This window comes from Trachymyrmex cornetzi, unplaced genomic scaffold (assembly GCF_001594075.2).
Source record: "Trachymyrmex cornetzi isolate Tcor2-1 unplaced genomic scaffold, Tcor1.1 scaffold1526, whole genome shotgun sequence".
In the NCBI taxonomy this organism is placed as follows: domain Eukaryota; kingdom Metazoa; phylum Arthropoda; class Insecta; order Hymenoptera; family Formicidae; genus Trachymyrmex; species Trachymyrmex cornetzi.
Window position 1 is genome coordinate 88,763 of NW_017296120.1, and position 17,729 is coordinate 106,491.

The window sequence follows — 17,729 nt, forward strand, 5'->3', positions numbered from 1 at the left end:
TTTAGCTTATTCTGTCTGAAAAAATGCACAAGGGTTTCGATTTTGCAACAGTACAATTATAAAAGTCGTGCGCCCCTTTGCATCGCGTGAAAAGTCGAAACCCATGTGGAACAGTACAATTATAGACCTCATTTTGCCTCTGTGACAAATTTCTTAACCTCAATAGTCATCAACGTTTAACGCTTAATATCTCAGATTACAAGGCAGAACGACGTTTTTTTTGCCAGATTCTTTTGTATCATGCAAAAACGCGTCGAATAAGCCTAAGGGTGTTGTCACATGCGGCGTAACCTGCGTAAGCGTAACCTGTGTATTCTACTAGTAATTTACTAGAATACGCCATTCTGAAAGCCCGCATTCACATTGAGCGTATTTCGCGGAAAGATGCGGATTACGGATTACGGGCTATATGAGACGGCACCCTAAGCCTGGTGCCCGTATTCATAAGCTGTGCTCCAAAATTGATTGTCAGTACTGAAAATCTATAGTGTACGTAACGTAAACTAGCATTTTCAGTGTTGGCAGTAAATTTGGAACACAACTAATAGAGTATCTAAAGATAAATAGATGTATGTATAAATATATGATATGTATGTATAAATATATGATATGTAGAGTATCTAAAGATAAATTTAAGGAAGCCTTGAATATAAGGCCTGACTAATAGCGTATTCGATTACTGACTCGACCCGAGTCAACAGTCTGTTCTTTTTAGCTGAATTTCTTACACAATTTAGCTCTTCTTTGGCAGCTAAACAGAACAGACTATCGACTCGAATTCGGGTCGAGTTAGTAAATCGAATACGCTATAAGGCACTATAAACGTGAGTATTCGCATCCGCCATTTTTACTCCTTTTCTCACTCTCTTGCTCCTTTTCTCAATTCCTTGCTCTCTCTCTCTCCATTCCGCCGCTAAACTAAGAAGATTAAAGAGAGAAGAGAAAAGGTTGAAGAGAGAACAAACAGTGGGGAAAGGAGTAAAAATGGTGGACGTTTCTAGTCCTCTAGTCTGACTATGGCCGTTTCAAAATTTACTGCCAGTACTAAAAATCTATAGTTTACGTCATGTACACTATAGATTCTCAATACTGGCAGTAAATTTTGGAACATAGCCTATGAATACGAGCGTAGGTCTAAAAACTTAGGATGCCGTCACCTGCGGCGTAACCTGCGTAAGCGTAACTTGCGTATTCTAGTAATTTACTAGAATACGTTATTTTTTATTTACTAGAATACGCCATTCTGAAAGCCCGCATTCACATTGAGCGTATTTCGCGGAAGATTAGAGAAATTCGGAACTAATGCAACCAATTGCTGATTAGAATTTCAGTTGTACACTCTAACAGAAATGCTAAATGAATTTACGATTGGTTTTTCGTAACCTACGCTTCTCGAAAAGTACGCCTCATGGGGAACTGGTATCTTTCCATCGCGTATATATGAGTGGATGATCGAATAAATTATTAAAATCGGAAAATTTTGTGAAACCAGCCAATCTTAGGCTTATTCGACGCGTTTTTTGCATGAAACAAAAGAATCTGGCAAAAAAACGTCGTTCTGCCTTGTGATCTGAGATATTAAGCGTTAAAGTTGATTATTATTGAGGTTAGGAAATCTGTCAGAGGCAAAATGAGGTCTATAATTGTACTGTTCCACGTGGGTTTCGACTTTTCACACGATGCAAAGGGGCGCACGACTTTTATAATTGCACAATAGAACCTCGATTATCTGATAACCTGATTATTCGACCATGCATTGTCGATGCCTTGATTAACCGATATCGATTATTCTCCGAAACGTATGCAACTTCGTTTGCAACTTCACGTGTTGCGTGGCTGATATAGATTTCTTAACCTGAATAGTCGTGAACTGTAACGATTAATATTGGATTGGGAAAATAGTTCCTTCGTTTCTTTTAGCTAAAAGTTGTATATACAACATCTTCGTTAAAAATGAACGAAATTTAAATTAAAGAAAAGGGATTTAAAACTAGAAATTTCTACTTTCGAAAAGATACTATATTTTTTGAGTTTCTGACAGTTTGGTAATTTTTACATACAAAAAACAACGAGCTGAAGAAAAAAAAATTTTCGATTATCTGTCATAAAGTTTTCCTTACAGAATCGTTTTTTAAAAATGTTTCTACGATTTTTTGTTACTGAGTTATCGCAGATTAAACAAAAAGAACATTTTGACTTTTATTGCTCATAACTCTGTTAAAGATCATCATATCGTAATTTAAAAAACAGATCCTTAAAGATGAAACTTTGCTCTATTGAACACGATATACTTGTTACATATAAGAAGACTTTTCCCCTAACTTTCCCCCTGGAATTTGCAAAAGAATTTTTTCCCCAACTCAATATCTTGATTTGCGGGGCAGAGTAATGCTTTTTTCTGTTAAATTCTTTCGTTTTATACAAAATCGCGTCTAACCCAGTGAGAAATGACAATGGAATCGAATTGATGTCGATTCGACGCCGATTCCATTATCATTTCTCACTGGGAATAAGCCTAATTAGGAGAGTCCCGTTGGCGCACCATGCGATAGCACACGTCCATTCACGTAGGTCGGTACCTAGTAACTTTTCAGTGCTTTACCAATGAAAATATTTTATTTTAAATTAGCCAATTAACGACGTGCACTATCGGAAACTTCCCGGCTAAGTACATTAATTTTTGAGATACGGAATATTTTTTTAAATAAAACGAAAGATAATCCCGATTATCTCCGATTTTCTCAATTATTCGATCTAACTTCAGTTCACATTAGGATAACCGAGGTTCTACTGTATTAAACAAATGTTTATGTAACGAACAAAATATATATTTTAGTGTTATGTAAGAAATGCAATTATGTCCCACTTAAAGAATTGCAAATAAAATTGACGAAAATTGATGCAAATATTGTAAATAAAATAGCAAAAAGGAAAATAGTAAGAAAGAAAATAACAAATACAAAAAGAAAAGGTGCAACTAAAAACAGAATATAATATAAAGAAGGTAAATGAGTTAAATGAAAAAGATTATAAAAACTTATTTTCTTTCCATATATAATTTTTATATTTCAAAGCATGCTACATTTTCTCTTCTTACCTTAAATTGTTTGGCAATAAAAATATGTAAAAATAGACATTTTAATTCTAAAATTACATTTTTCACATTTTTTACTGATATATGGTCTCTTTTACAGATAATCTGGCGATTATTGAAATCCTTGAATCCCGGAATTATCCTACAATTTAATGTATCCTGGAAAATTCTTGGAATTCATGGAATTTATCATTCTTTTACTTTTAGTGTTCTCAAGTGAGAACCGGTGCTTGGCACATGTTTTATCGTTTGAGTCTTCTTCCTGTACTTGAGTGGACTGTATAAATGAGTGATATATAAATGATGAAATGCTGTTGTATCTTCTTCTTTAGTTAATGGCTCCCGTCTCCAAATAGTAAATAGGAGGTCGATACGGCCAGATCACGTCCAAGATGTGTATAACGTCTCAAATATGTATCAAAACGAATGATGCAATGCCCGCGAAAATGGCGCAGTCCGAACGGACACAGAGCGCCTGAGTCTACAACATCGTCACGCCGAAATAACGCGCGTCAAGACGAACGAATGAGTCAAGCCCATCCGCGGGCACGCATCGGTGAAGTTCAATGCTCAGTCTAATCGGCAACACTTTCAAAAATATACTATTTAGGATCACCCGATTCGAGACGCGTCCATCACGGTCGAGTGGTTCCTCGGAACTCAATTGCTGTTGTATGAAAGTCTTTATTCGCAACACATGGCGGAACGTAACAACCTTCCTTATTGTAAGCTACATAAGAACTAATTAACGACAACGTGATACTCGCGCCGCTCGCTTCCGCTTATAGCGCCACTTCTTCGCGCAAAATATTATTTTTCATGACTTCTAAGCCGCTGTTTTAACATTTACTTTGAAAAAATTAGATTGCGAAGAAAGTAAAAAAAAAGTAAAATTGTATTTGAGTATAAGCCTTCCCTTTAAAATGCAATAAGTTACCAATAGAACGGATTTAAAGGAATCCTAAAACAACACCGAAATTGCAATTTCCATTTTTTCCGAAATGATTTTAAATATTATCAAATCCTTTTACACAATATATTTACGTACCAAAAAGACTTGAGCAACACTAAATTTAACGACAAAATCGAGGAAAAAATAAATCAAATCGGGAAGTCACGCGCCTTTTTTCGATAGCGAACAGCAATGTGCGCTATCGGGACGTGTGTTATCGGATTAATAGGCGTTTTATGACTTGCGCTATCGGGACGAAGCGTTTTATGACGTGCGCTATCGGGATGAAGCGCTTTGCTTCGTGTGCTATCGGGACGTGTGCTAAAGGGACGTGGGCTATCGGGAATTAAGTAAAATTTCGCGTGTGCTATCTGGACGTGCGCTATCAGGTAAATAAGCGTTTTATGACATGCGCTATCGGGACGAAGTATTTTGCTTCGTGTGCTATCGGGACGTGTGCTAAAGGGACGTGGGCTATCGGGAATTAAATTAAATTTCGCGTGTGCTATCGGGCTGTGCGCTATCGGAACGTGCGCTATCGGGACGTGTGCTATCGGAACGTGCACTACCGGAACGTGCGCTGTCGGGATGTGTTATTGGGACGTGTGCTATCGGGAAGATACGCGTTTTTTCTCATTAACGAACAGCGACGTGCGCTATAGGGACGTGTGCTATTGGGATGTGCGCTATCGGGACGTGTACTATCGGGTAAATAGGCGTTTTATGACGTACGCTATCGGGACGAAACGTTTTGCTTCGTGCGCTATCGGGACGTGTGTGCTAAAGGGACGTGGGCTATCGGTAATTAAGTTAAATTTCGCGTATGCTATCAGGACATGCGTTATCGGGACGTGTGCTATCGGGAAGACACGCACTTTTTCTCGACAGCGAACAGCGACGTGCGCTATCGGGACGTGCGCTATCGGGCTGTTCGCTATCGGGACGTGCGCTATCGGGCCGTGCGCTATCGGGCTGTGCGCTATCGGAACGTGCGCTATCGGGACGTGTGCTATTGGGAAGACACGCGCTTTTTCTTGATAGCGAACAGCGACATGCGCTATCGGGACGTGTGCTATTGGGAAGACACGCGCTTTTTCTTGATAGCGAACAGCGACATGCGCTATCGGGACGTGTGCTATCGGGATGTGTGCTATCGGGACGTACGCTATCGGGACGTGTGCTATCGGGACGTGTGCTATCGGGTAAATAGGCGTTTTATGACGTGCGCTATCGGGATGAAGCGCGTTTTGCTTTGTGTGCTATCGGGACGTATGCTTACGGGACGTGGGCCATCGGTAATTAAGTTAAATTTCCCGTGTGCTATCGGGACGTGCGCTATCGCACCGTGCTCTAACGGAATCCTCTCGTAGGAGCTTCTGTACAAGGATTGCAGAGCATCGTAATCACATAAATTGGAATACAAATAGTCAATCTGTATCACGGAACACAGATCGGAATACAATCACAAATTTGATTGGGAGAATGTCAAAATACTGGATTCGGAAAGAATATTAAATAAGCGATTAATATCAGAGAAAGTACATATTCATATGCAGAAAAATAGATTGAATCTACGATCGGACACAGATGGACTACATCATGCTTATGCATCCATGCTAAATGATATGACGTGATGCTTAGTTTAAGACTTTCGATAATAAATTTACCTCATAAATGTGTTTAAGTAGTAAGACGACTTTTTTAAAAATTTTGAATTATATTTCAGTTTTCTTTTTCACTCACAAATTCAATTATTAATTTATATTTGTAACATTCTGTTGTTTAATTAATTTTTATAATTATTTATTTGCAAATTTTATTAAGGTACGTTAGTTTTTCTTTTTGAGTTAACAATTCATTTATTAATTATATATATATATATACATTTTTTTTTATCGTTATTATGTTATTGTTTATTCTCTATATTTATTTAATTGCGATTTTGACAAGGGTGGATTACAAATTTCTACATAATGTTGAGCATAACAATTTGACACGTTTAAAATTTTGACTGCGAAATCCAGATTTTGACTTTGACGCTTAAACTCTGGTATTAAAAATTTGTTTCAAACTACAACAATACTAATTTACTGTTCTTATATTTATTGTATCTATGACTGAACATTATATATATGTTAAATATGTTACATACGTCAGATAGGTTAAGATCAGCTAAGTAATAAGAATGTACTGTCTTTATATTTTATATTTATTATGACTTAATGTTTATCGTTAATTCGACCTTTGTTAATTTTAAAATTTCATTAGACATACTCGTCACTCCAGATAGAGTGGACGAAGTTTTAACAAAGCTACATCGGTTGTATTATAAAATGTTATGTGAGTTTAGTGTGAATATTAATAGATTATCCAAGGTTTTATGATGAGATTTGGCGATCGTGTGGGTGAGTTACTCTTTATTTTAAATGTTGAATTAAAATATCTTATATATATAAATTTAAAACAGATAACACTACAGTTTTGGCAACCTGCGAGTGACTCTACATCGGACGATCGTTGAAGTTTTATTTGGTTAAGAAATTTGCTGATAAAGATTCCAAAGAGAATCGAAACGTTCAAGATGTCGATATTTCAAATAAAGATGAGATCAACATGAAGTAACAAATTTTATTTGTGAAGATTTATTGCGCACCTTCGCTCGCGCTGACTCTCATTAGCCCACAATTAGGTTATTCTTTGTTATTTCTATTTAAGATTACAGTGGTGTTTCCCTTGTCCGCTCCGGTAATTAAGATATCGGGATGCTCAGCCACAAATTTATTGAGTTCGTTAAGACCTCTTTCAATTAAAATATTGTTAGGATTATTTGAATGACTAAACTGTATACAATCGGGGTAAATCCGGGATAATATCATGTAAATAAAATACAATTAAAAATGCAGAGAGAACGTTAATATATTTGTATGCAACGTGGTATAAAGTAGCAAGGAACATAAAACAATGAAATTATTCGATATAATCTCCATTAGTTTGCACGACCTTCTCGATCTTGGATCTGAACCTGCTGCAAGTGCGCTTGACTTCCTCCTTATCCATATGAGTCATCACCTTCGTGATGGAGGCTTTTAGTGCATCCTTTGTGTTGTAATGTTTTGCATTGATCTTTGCCTCAACCACGCCCCATATGTAATAGTCGAGGGGATTGCAATCCGGGCTGGAGGAAGGCCACAAATCAGGGGACCAATGATAAGGCAGATTGTTAAAAAGCCAGGCCTGGGTTTTTCTTGCCTTATGAGCTGGCGTCGAGTTCTGCTGGAATACATACTTTCTCCCAGCAGCCACCTTGTCCATCCAGGGTTTCACAATCGTCTTCAGCACGTTGATGTAGCTGTCGGTGTTCACTTTCAGACTCTCCTCGAAAAATTTGCGGCCGAATTCATTACCTCTCTTGCTATCACATCGTTTTTTGTGTGTTGCCCGGTCAGCAGTAATCTCTTTCTTGTTGTTGGACTCCCTATACTATTTGGTTATGGCGTAAACTTGCGTTTTCTTGTAACCAAATCACTCGATTATCTCCGCGGGCGCGAAGTGATTCAAATATCGCTGTTCTCCGATCATATTCTCGGCTCATAGCAAATTGTTGATTATATTTGACGGTTGCGGATGAATTCTCTACTAAATAATCTTATCACAATTTGTCGCGCACACAACATTGGAGCTGACGTCATCGCTTTAAATAAATAAATCTAATTTCCGGACTTATCTCGACGGCCTTATATTATTAAGTATAGGAATAGCATCCTTTTTAATAGAGTTATTCATTCTTTCATCTAATTTAATTAAATTATTTTCTATATGTTTGACAAACTCTATTGTTATTTTTTCCTTGTCTATAACATTATTAGGTAAATTAAATCGTTGACCTAGTTGTAAAGTGAACTTGGAATTTTTAGGAATGTCAACATTACTGAGATTAATTAACTAGTTTTTGTCAATGTTATTTAGTTTGTAATCGACATCAAAATTATCAAGGCTGACTTTAATTTTATGAGTAGCAGTTAAATTATTAGTGCGAATATTCTGTGTAGAAATTTTATTGATTTTTGTCGGACAAAACGCATTCTGTGAATCACAGTCACTAGGTTTAGTAATCGCGATTTTATAATTAATGATTTTAATTTTTTCTTTTTGTGTATGTAATTTGGCTGATCTCAAGTTTCTTGTTTTTTTGTTAATATTGTCATAATGGATTCTGAACAATCATACCACAAAAGATTGGTCTCTGAAATGATCCATATAAAAAGACAATGCACGAGTTTAAATAAGCAGAGCGACACAGAACGTTTTCCAAAAATTTATCTACCGATCATCAGTAAAATTCCCTTTGCTCAAGAATAGTCCTCGACCCCCTCCTTGGCACTTTCCCTCTCTTTTACTTACATAAAATATAAATACAGTTGTGTCTGTGCTAGCTGTCACATTTTTGTCCGACAATTTGTTCACACATATTCCAAGACGAGTTAATACAATAATTTCTTCACAAATTGCGGCCTTATATTAGTTTTAAGAATGAGTGTCACTAAATACGTGATAAGCGAATCAAAAATAATTTTCTGACATAATGCTATTGCGTTAGAATTTGTAGTGGACATATAACATATAATATTACTAAGATTACGTTTCTTTATATTTTTCATAATGGTTTCAATAGCATCTGGAAATCACGTATTCCACAAGATTGTTAAAATATTTTCTGACACATAGATGTTTTAGCCCATAATTTAAAAAAAAGCAATTTCGTCCTGGGATTGTAACTTTTAACTTAGTTTTTATTGCATTCATTGTAAATTCTATTAAACTTGCGAATATTAACTATGTCAAGCTCTCATTTGGACGTTCGAGACTATATTAGGTATTTTTTGTTATAACTTTGTGTAATTATGTACTGAGGATGATCAAATTTTGACCGAAACGTCTACGTTTTTAATTTATAATTTTAAATATACCATTTTAAAATAGCAAATTACATCATACATTTTAGCAACATAGTGTTGTGGCTGTATGCTCTTTATTGTTTATATTTATATTTTTAGCCACTTATCGAACTTTAGTTAGTATTTAAATTCTATAAACCGCAAATCATAATTACCCAGATAGCAACGTGTCTGTCTGGTTGTTGGCATGTTGCTTTCTAAGCATGAATTGCTAAGTATGTGTTGCTACCTGAATTGCGGCAACTGAGTCCTCATTTGTTGGCAACTTGATGCCTTCACGATCTGATAATATTAAGTAGCAACTTGCCAGCAATTTGCCGACAACTTTGAACTCGTCATCATCAAAATTTGTACTATTGCCATTAAGTTGCCATGATAATATGCAGTATCATACAATGCTGTCGTATTGTCGACAACGCACGATAACGTTGATGCAGCTATCTTGCTGTTAAACTGCTGGCAATACATATACACATTATTGTCTGCATGTTGCTACAATGTCGGTATATTCGAAATCGTTGAAGACAAATCTACAGCAAGTTATGCCAGCATCATAGGCAATCACAGATTTGTGCGATTTTGCTGAGACATGCTTTGCTATCTGGGTACACAAGTCTGGACTATCAAACGCATATTCCGTAGTTATGTGTGACATTCTTTCTTCAGATCACTTAATTAGTCCTTGAGTATAATATATATTGTTGTATTATTTGAGAAGTAAAACGTACAGCAAGAATATGCACTCCGTTCATATAACAATTAACAAAACAATTACTGATTAATTGGTGAATAACTAATAAATATATTCACTCAATATTCTCAAGTTCTATTAAGTAATTAAATATGTTCATAAATAATTATGTGAGATTAAAAAATGCATCTTTTTGGATAATGACTATTCTCTTTCATTTATCTTTTCCACTATTGAGAATAGATTAAAATATCACATGCTTAATAAGAATGTAACACAGAATATTCACGTGGAAGAAAAATATTTTACAATACTATATGTAAAGTCCATCTCAGAAAGTTACAGAAATAATATATATTATACTCAAGGACTAATTATGTGATCTGAAGAAAGAATGTAACACATAACTGCGGAATATACGTTTGATGGTCCAGATTTGCGTAATTATGATTTTCGGTTTATAGAATTTGAATACTAACATTGAGTGCGTTTAATAACCTAGTTTGCGTAATTATGATTTAAGATTTATATAATTTAAATACAAACACTAAAGATGACCTCATAAAGAGGTCGAAACGTTTATTAAAAAAATGTAGTATTATTAAGGCTCAATAAATTTAAAAACTTTAGAAAGCAAAAGGGCTACGAGCCTGAAATTTGTCGTTATAGTTAAAAATATAAAATTTGAAATAAAAATAACATATCACATATATTTATATTTTGACAAGTTTAATGTGATGGTAAATAGAACAACTAACGCAAAAATCAACAAACGTTTCGATCCATATCGGATCATTATCAATGTTATATATAAAAACGTAAACAGTACAATAATAAAAGAATATAAAAATTATATAATCGCTCTAGATCGCAAACTTAAATGTAAGAAAATGGAAGAACTTGAGATGTAATAAGTCCGTATGAATGTTCCAATCCAGCAACAATTTAAAACTTTCAGCATTGTGAGTGGAAAAATTAATGTAATGTCTGATAAAAATTATGTACAATCATTAAATGTAGCAAAACACAAATGTTGATAAAAAAATTCAGTAAACGTTAGGTTCTCAAATAATGTTAAATAGAAAGTACAATATGACAAAAATTGAGTAGAATTAAAATAAAGTAATTAATAAAACTAAAAAATATGTACAAAAAATGATGTAAGAAAGAGAGAATAAATGTGTATTAACCGATGTAATATAGAACAAAAAATATTGATCGTTGAAGTAAACACTATTCGGAATATGTCATAATTGACGTACAAAATCTGTCATAAATAACGTAAAAAAATGAGTAATTAGTTAAAAAATTAATAGTAGTATACCTTAATTATCATAAATCGCAGTATTATACATTGTTCTCTCAATAAGTTGGAAGATCGTGTATATCTTAGTGTATTTTCCATAATCACAGTTAAGCGACGAGAGTCAAAAGAACATCTCATATATATGTACAGAACACAAGTGACCGAACAAATTCCGGTAAGACAATTTAAAAGCAAACTCCAACGGAAGGAGTAAATTAAGAGAGGGGAGAAAAGAAATGGAAGGGAAAAAAGATGGGAAGGAAAGAAGTGTAACGGGAAAGCATTATGAAGGGGAAAGAGCTCGTATGATGTTAGAATACGAATCTGGTAATGATTCAGTATCTGTCATTTTATTAATACCATATTTCTGTCTTTTAATATGGATCATTTCGGATACAAGTCTCTTGTTATAAGAAGATTCGCTGTCAAGAATTCTAACATCGATCCATTTAAAGTTATGATCAAAATTGACACGATGGTCGGTTATTACAGTTGGTGAACCAGTATTCTTTCTAATGTCTGCCTTACGTTCATTTAATCTCGTGCTCAACTTTCTCTTTATTTGGCCGACATAACTGGCATCACAATCTTCACAAGAGATCTTGTATACTACATTTTGATTTGACATGTATTCCAACTTGTCTTTGCCCCTCTTAATAAGACTCTTCAGTGTGTTAGGGATAGTGAATGCTAATTTACAATGGAACACACTAGAAATAGGTAGAAAACTTTCAGAAATTGATTTGACATAAGGAATAGTAAAATATTTGTCTTTAACTGGTAGATTATGTGTAGTATCTTTATTAAGTGTATGGAATTTTATTCTTTGTTCTATTGTGGAAAAAAGTAAGGTTAGTGGATAACCATTATCTAGAAAAGTGTCGATAGCTTCAATCAAGTTTTTCTGGTGGAACGATGGATGTGATAGTAATAGAATCTTGTCTATGGAGCTGATAATTGTACCTTTCTTGTGGCAGAAAGGATGGTTGGAGTAAAAATTGAGGAATCTACCGGAAAAAGACTTTTTATGAAAAATATCAAAAATAATTCTATTATTTTGTATGATAATTTTAGTGTCTAAAAAACTGATTCTACCCTCGGTACCAACTTCCAAAGTAAATTGTAATCGGGTATGTAATGAATTGAAAGTGTTGAGTGTGTCAATTATATTGTCAGATGGAAGCGCAAGTATAATATCATCTACATATCTAAAGTAGAATATCGGCTCAACCCTTAGCTTGTTAATGGCACTCCTCTCAAGATCTTGAAGAACCATATCAGCAATAATAGGTGATAGAGGTGAACCCATTGGAGTACCAAATACTTGCTTATAAATTTTTTTATTAAATGCAAAGAAAGTTGACCCCAAAATAAATCTAACTGCAATGATAAAGTCACTTTTTGGAATGCAAGTCTTCGCCGAGATGTGCTCCCATCTCCTATCAATGCTATTCAATGCTAGATCGGTAGGAGTATTTGTAAAGAGGGACACCACATCAAGCGAAGCCAAAACATAACCTGGGTCAACAATTCTACCGTTCAATTTTTCTACCAATTGAAAACTGTCTTTAATATGACTAAACGTCTTCGGTATACTATTATTAATGACGTTGTGTATAAAAAGAGAAAGAGCATATAATGCCCCATTAATGTAAGACACTATAATTCTCAATGGGTTATCATCCTTATGTATTTTGGTTAAACCGTAAGCTCTAGGAATAACACCATCAGTAGTAAGTAATCTGCGATATGTAACATCGTCAATAAAACCATTGCGCTTCCATATTACCAACAAAATACGCAGGTTCTGAGTTACTTTTTTTGTAGGATCATTGGTAATCTTTTCATATGTATTCGAATTTATAATAATTTAATCAAATTGAGCGTTAACATTAGGGTACGCATAAAATTCCTAAATTCTTGTTTGAAACTCGAAATAGTTCCTCCGCATTTGCGCAAACTCGTCAAATCTAACGACGTCTCTCTATATAATAATAATTCTTACAGAAAGCTTCAAAGGTTACAATTAAATTATGTAAAAACAGTTATACGACTAGAGTTGAGTGATGCTTACTGTCATTTAAATTTTACCAGAACAGACATTTTCCAATTTTCTAATACAGTTCCTGGTTTGTTACCATACTTTTTAAGTTGCGGATTTTTTAAATATTTGGGTCATATAAATAGTTCATTTTTCGTAAAACAGTCTAATAGAATAAATAAAAAAATTGAATGGCTTTTACATAAAAAACGCAAAATTACCAAATCCAATATTAAACCTATTTCTTATAATTGTTCGGTTTTCAATATAAACAACAAATATTTTAATAAATGTCAACTCACACACTATGACAATCCAACTAACAGTTACATCGACTCCGAGAGAATTGATATTCAATCACAATATTTTAAAGAAACTTCCTCTTTGGATACCTTACATAATAAATGGTTTGTCAATTTGAGTGACAGTGACATTCCTTTGGAAGTTAAACTTTTATTACAACTTGGTGAGAAATTTGGCCTACCAATTAATAAGAACAATAAAGAAAAGACCTTGGTAGAGTTCATTAAACAAATTGAATGTAATATTATTGGTAGACCAAAAAACATTATAAATTTTGTCAGAAATAATTCCACTTCAATACTTAACAGATTTCAAAACAATTTTCCCTCTCTTAACTCATATGATAAACAAATTTGTCATTGGTTACAGGCCACAAAGAAATTTATTAGCGACCATCCTAATTTATTAATCACTAACGCTGACAAGGGAAATGTCACTGTTATACTTGATAATAATGTATATATTGAAAAAATGGAGGAAATTCTCTCGGATTCGAATACATATGAAAAGATTACCAATGATCCTACAAAAAAAGTAACTCGGGACCTGCGTGTTTTGTTGGTAAGATGGAAGTGCAATGGTTTCATTGACGATGTTACATATCGCAGATTACTTACTACTGATGGTGTTATTCCTAGAGCTTACGGTTTAACCAAAATACATAAGGATGGTAACCCATTGAGAATTATAGTGTCTTCCATTAATGGGGCATTATATGCTCTTTCTCTTTTTATACACAACATCATTAATAATAGTATACCGAAGACGTTTAGTCATATTAAAGACAGTTTTCAATTGGTAGAAAAATTGAACGGTAGAATTGTTGACCCAGGTTATGTTTTGGCTTCGCTTGATGTGGTGTCCCTCTTTACAAATACTCCTACCGATCTAGCATTGAATAGCATTGATAGGAGATGGGAACACATCTCGGCGAAGACTTGCATTCCAAAAAGTGAATTTATCATTGCAGTTAGATTTATTTTGGGGTCAACTTTCTTTGCATTTAATAAAAAAATTTATAAGCAAGTATTTGGTACTCCAATGGGTTCACCTCTATCACCTATTATTGCTGATATGGTTCTTCAAGATCTTGAGAGGAGTGCCATTAACAAGCTAAGGGTTGAGCCGATATTCTACTTTAGATATGTAGATGATATTATACTTGCGCTTCCATCTGACAATATAATTGACACACTCAACACTTTCAATTCATTACATACCCGATTACAATTTACTTTGGAAGTTGGTACCGAGGGTAGAATCAGTTTTTTAGACACTAAAATTATCATACAAAATAATAGAATTATTTTTGATATTTTTCATAAAAAGTCTTTTTCCGGTAGATTCCTCAATTTTTACTCCAACCATCCTTTCTGCCACAAGAAAGGTACAATTATCAGCTCCACAGACAAGATTCTATTACTATCACATCCATCATTCCACCAGAAAAACTTGATTGAAGCTATCAACACTTTTCTAGACAATGGTTATCCACTAACCTTACTTTTTTCCACAATAGAACAAAGAATAAAATTCCATACACTTAATAAAGATACTACACATAATCTACCAGTTAAAGACAAATATTTTACTATTCCTTATGTCAAATCAATTTCTGAGAGTTTTCTACCTATTTCTAGTGTGTTCCATTGTAAATTAGCATTCACTATCCCTAACACACTGAAGAGTCTTATTAAGAGGGGCAAAGACAAGTTGGAATACATGTCAAATCAAAATGTAGTATACAAGATCTCTTGTGAAGATTGTGATGCCAGTTATGTCGGCCAAACAAAGAGAAAGTTGAGTACGAGATTAAATGAACATAAGGCAGACATTAGAAAGAATACTGGTTCACCAACTGTAATAACCGACCATCGTGTCAATTTTGATCATAACTTTAAATGGAACAATGTTAGAATTCTTGACAGCGAATCTTCTTATAACAAGAGACTTGTATCCGAAATGATCCATATTAAAAGACAGAAATATGGTATTAATAAAATGACAGATACTGAATCATTACCAGATTCGTATTCTAACATCATACGAGCTCTTTCCCCTTCATAATGCTTTCCCGTTACACTTCTTTCCTTCCCATCTTTTTTCCCTTCCATTTCTTTTCTCCCCTCTCTTAATTTACTCCTTCCGTTGGAGTTTGCTTTTAAATTGTCTTACCGGAATTTGTTCGGTCATTTGTGTTCTGTACATATATACGAGATGTTCTTTTGGCTCTCGTCGCTTAACTGTGATTATGGAAAATACACTAAGATATACACGATCTTCCAAATTATTGAGAGAACAATGTATAATACTGCGGTTCATGATAATTAAGGTATACTACTATTAATTTTTTAACTAATTACTCATTTTTTTACGTTATTTACGACAGATTTTGTACGTCAATTATGACATATTCCGAATAGTGTTTACTTCAACGATCAATATTTTTTGTTCTATATTACATCGATTATTACACATTTATTCTCTCTTTCTTACATCATTTTTTGTACATATTTTTTAGTTTTATTAATTACTTTATTTTAATTCTACTCAATTTTTTTCATATTGTACTTTCTATTTAACATTATTTGAGAACCTAACGTTTACTGAATTTTTTTATCAACATTTGTGTTTTGCTACATTTAATGATTGTACATAATTTTTATCAGACATTACATTAATTTTTCCACGCACAATGCCGAAAGTTCTAAATTGTTGCTGGATTGGAACATTCATACGGACTTATTACATCTCAAGTTCTTCCATTTTCTTACATTTAAGTTTGAGATCTAGAGCGATTATATATAATTTTTATATTCTTTTATTATTGTACTGTTTACGTTTTTATATATAACATTGATAATGATCCGATATGGATCGAAACGTTTGTTGATTTTTGCGTTAGTTGTTCTATTTACCATCACATTAAACTTGTCAAAATATAAATATATGTGATATGTTATTTTTATTTCAAATTTTATATTTTTAACTATAACGACAAATTTCAGGCTCGTAGCCCTTTTGCTTTCTAAAGTTTATTAAAAAATTGTTCATTAGCTCGTAGCCCTTCTAAAATGCTTTCTTTATGTTTAATTTATATTTCCTTTAAGTTTTGGTAATTATTACTGGTTTACTATTTTGGTTTACAATTTACTTTCAAGGTAAAACTACAAAGAAATGTATCGTGAAATGCTTTTATTAAAATTCTGTGTTATTTTAATATCAAAGTGTTTTGATATTGCCAATGTTTCTATACATATTAGTCACATCTTATTAAATCCCTTAAACAGGCTTAGATTACTGTGCGGCGCGTAGCACCGGATCTCCGAAGAAAGAAGGGAAAAAATATTTTTAATGATATTCGCATTATATCAAGGACATTATCGATTTCAATGATAATGAAGCGATTGATGTTACTGGGTTTTTTAATCATCGTAGTATCATGCCACGAGCCGTTTCAAGTAATCTTTGAATGGAAGTCGATTGATTTCCAATGGCCATCGGACGAAGAACGGCAATATGCTGTAATGCGTGGCGATTACATACCAGCAAATAATTTCATTACTACGGTGAAATTTTGGAAGGATAAAATGTATCTGACATTACCGCGATGGAAAGACGGCGTGCCGGTGACGCTAGGCATGACTTCGACAAAACCGATTAACGGCATTACAGCGCCTAAATTGGAGGCCTTCCCCACCTGGGATATGCAGAAACTGGGTGACTGCACGGCATTTCAACTGGTCCACGGCATGGAAATCGATCTTAAAGGTCGCATATGGATACTTGACACAGGTCGACCCACATCTCTCAGAGAATCCAAAGCCGACTGCTCGCCGCGACTTGTCATTTTTGATCTCGAAAACAATAATAAGATCGTTCGTACTTATCAGTTCCCCGAACATGTAGTTCGCTGCAAAACTGCGTACCTTAATGACATTGTTCTCGATCACGAGGATGGCGGTATGGCATATATTACCGATACTGATATTACCGATCCCGGCATCATTGTGTTCTCTTTAAGAGACAACAATTCTTGGAAGATCCGACACGATTCTATGAAAGCAAAATCGGAGGCGGTTGGATTCATGGTAGCAAAGACGCATGTAATCAATCCAGTGCATGTGGATGGCATAGCGCTTTCACCGGCAAGCAGTCGCAACAGGTAAGGTAGACCTTCAGATTAGTACCTTTTTGCGTAAGATTTCCTTTTCCAAAGTCATTGGAAATATATCTGTCGTAATTTTTTACATTTTTCATCCTTATTCTAATAACACATTTGCAAAATTAAATTGTTGCATGCTTCATCTCTTATTCATATCAAATAGCGTACAAATACAAGGAATACAGCGCCAGAGGAAAACGGTACTTTATATAAGGATGATAC

The 17,729-nt window shown here is 34.2% G+C and overlaps 1 protein-coding gene across 1 annotated transcript in view; it reads left to right on the forward strand.

The window, feature by feature from the left end:
- LOC108758165 (major royal jelly protein 3) overlaps nt 1-17,511 on the forward strand; it is an 80,069-nt gene extending 62,558 nt beyond the window's left edge. The window contains exon 2 of the mRNA XM_018502974.1: nt 16,633-17,511. Within this exon, the coding sequence (XP_018358476.1) occupies nt 16,735-17,511 (777 nt within the window). The 5' untranslated portion in view covers nt 16,633-16,734. The remainder of the gene's footprint in view (nt 1-16,632) is intronic.
- Nucleotides 17,512-17,729: the final 218 nt, after the last annotated feature.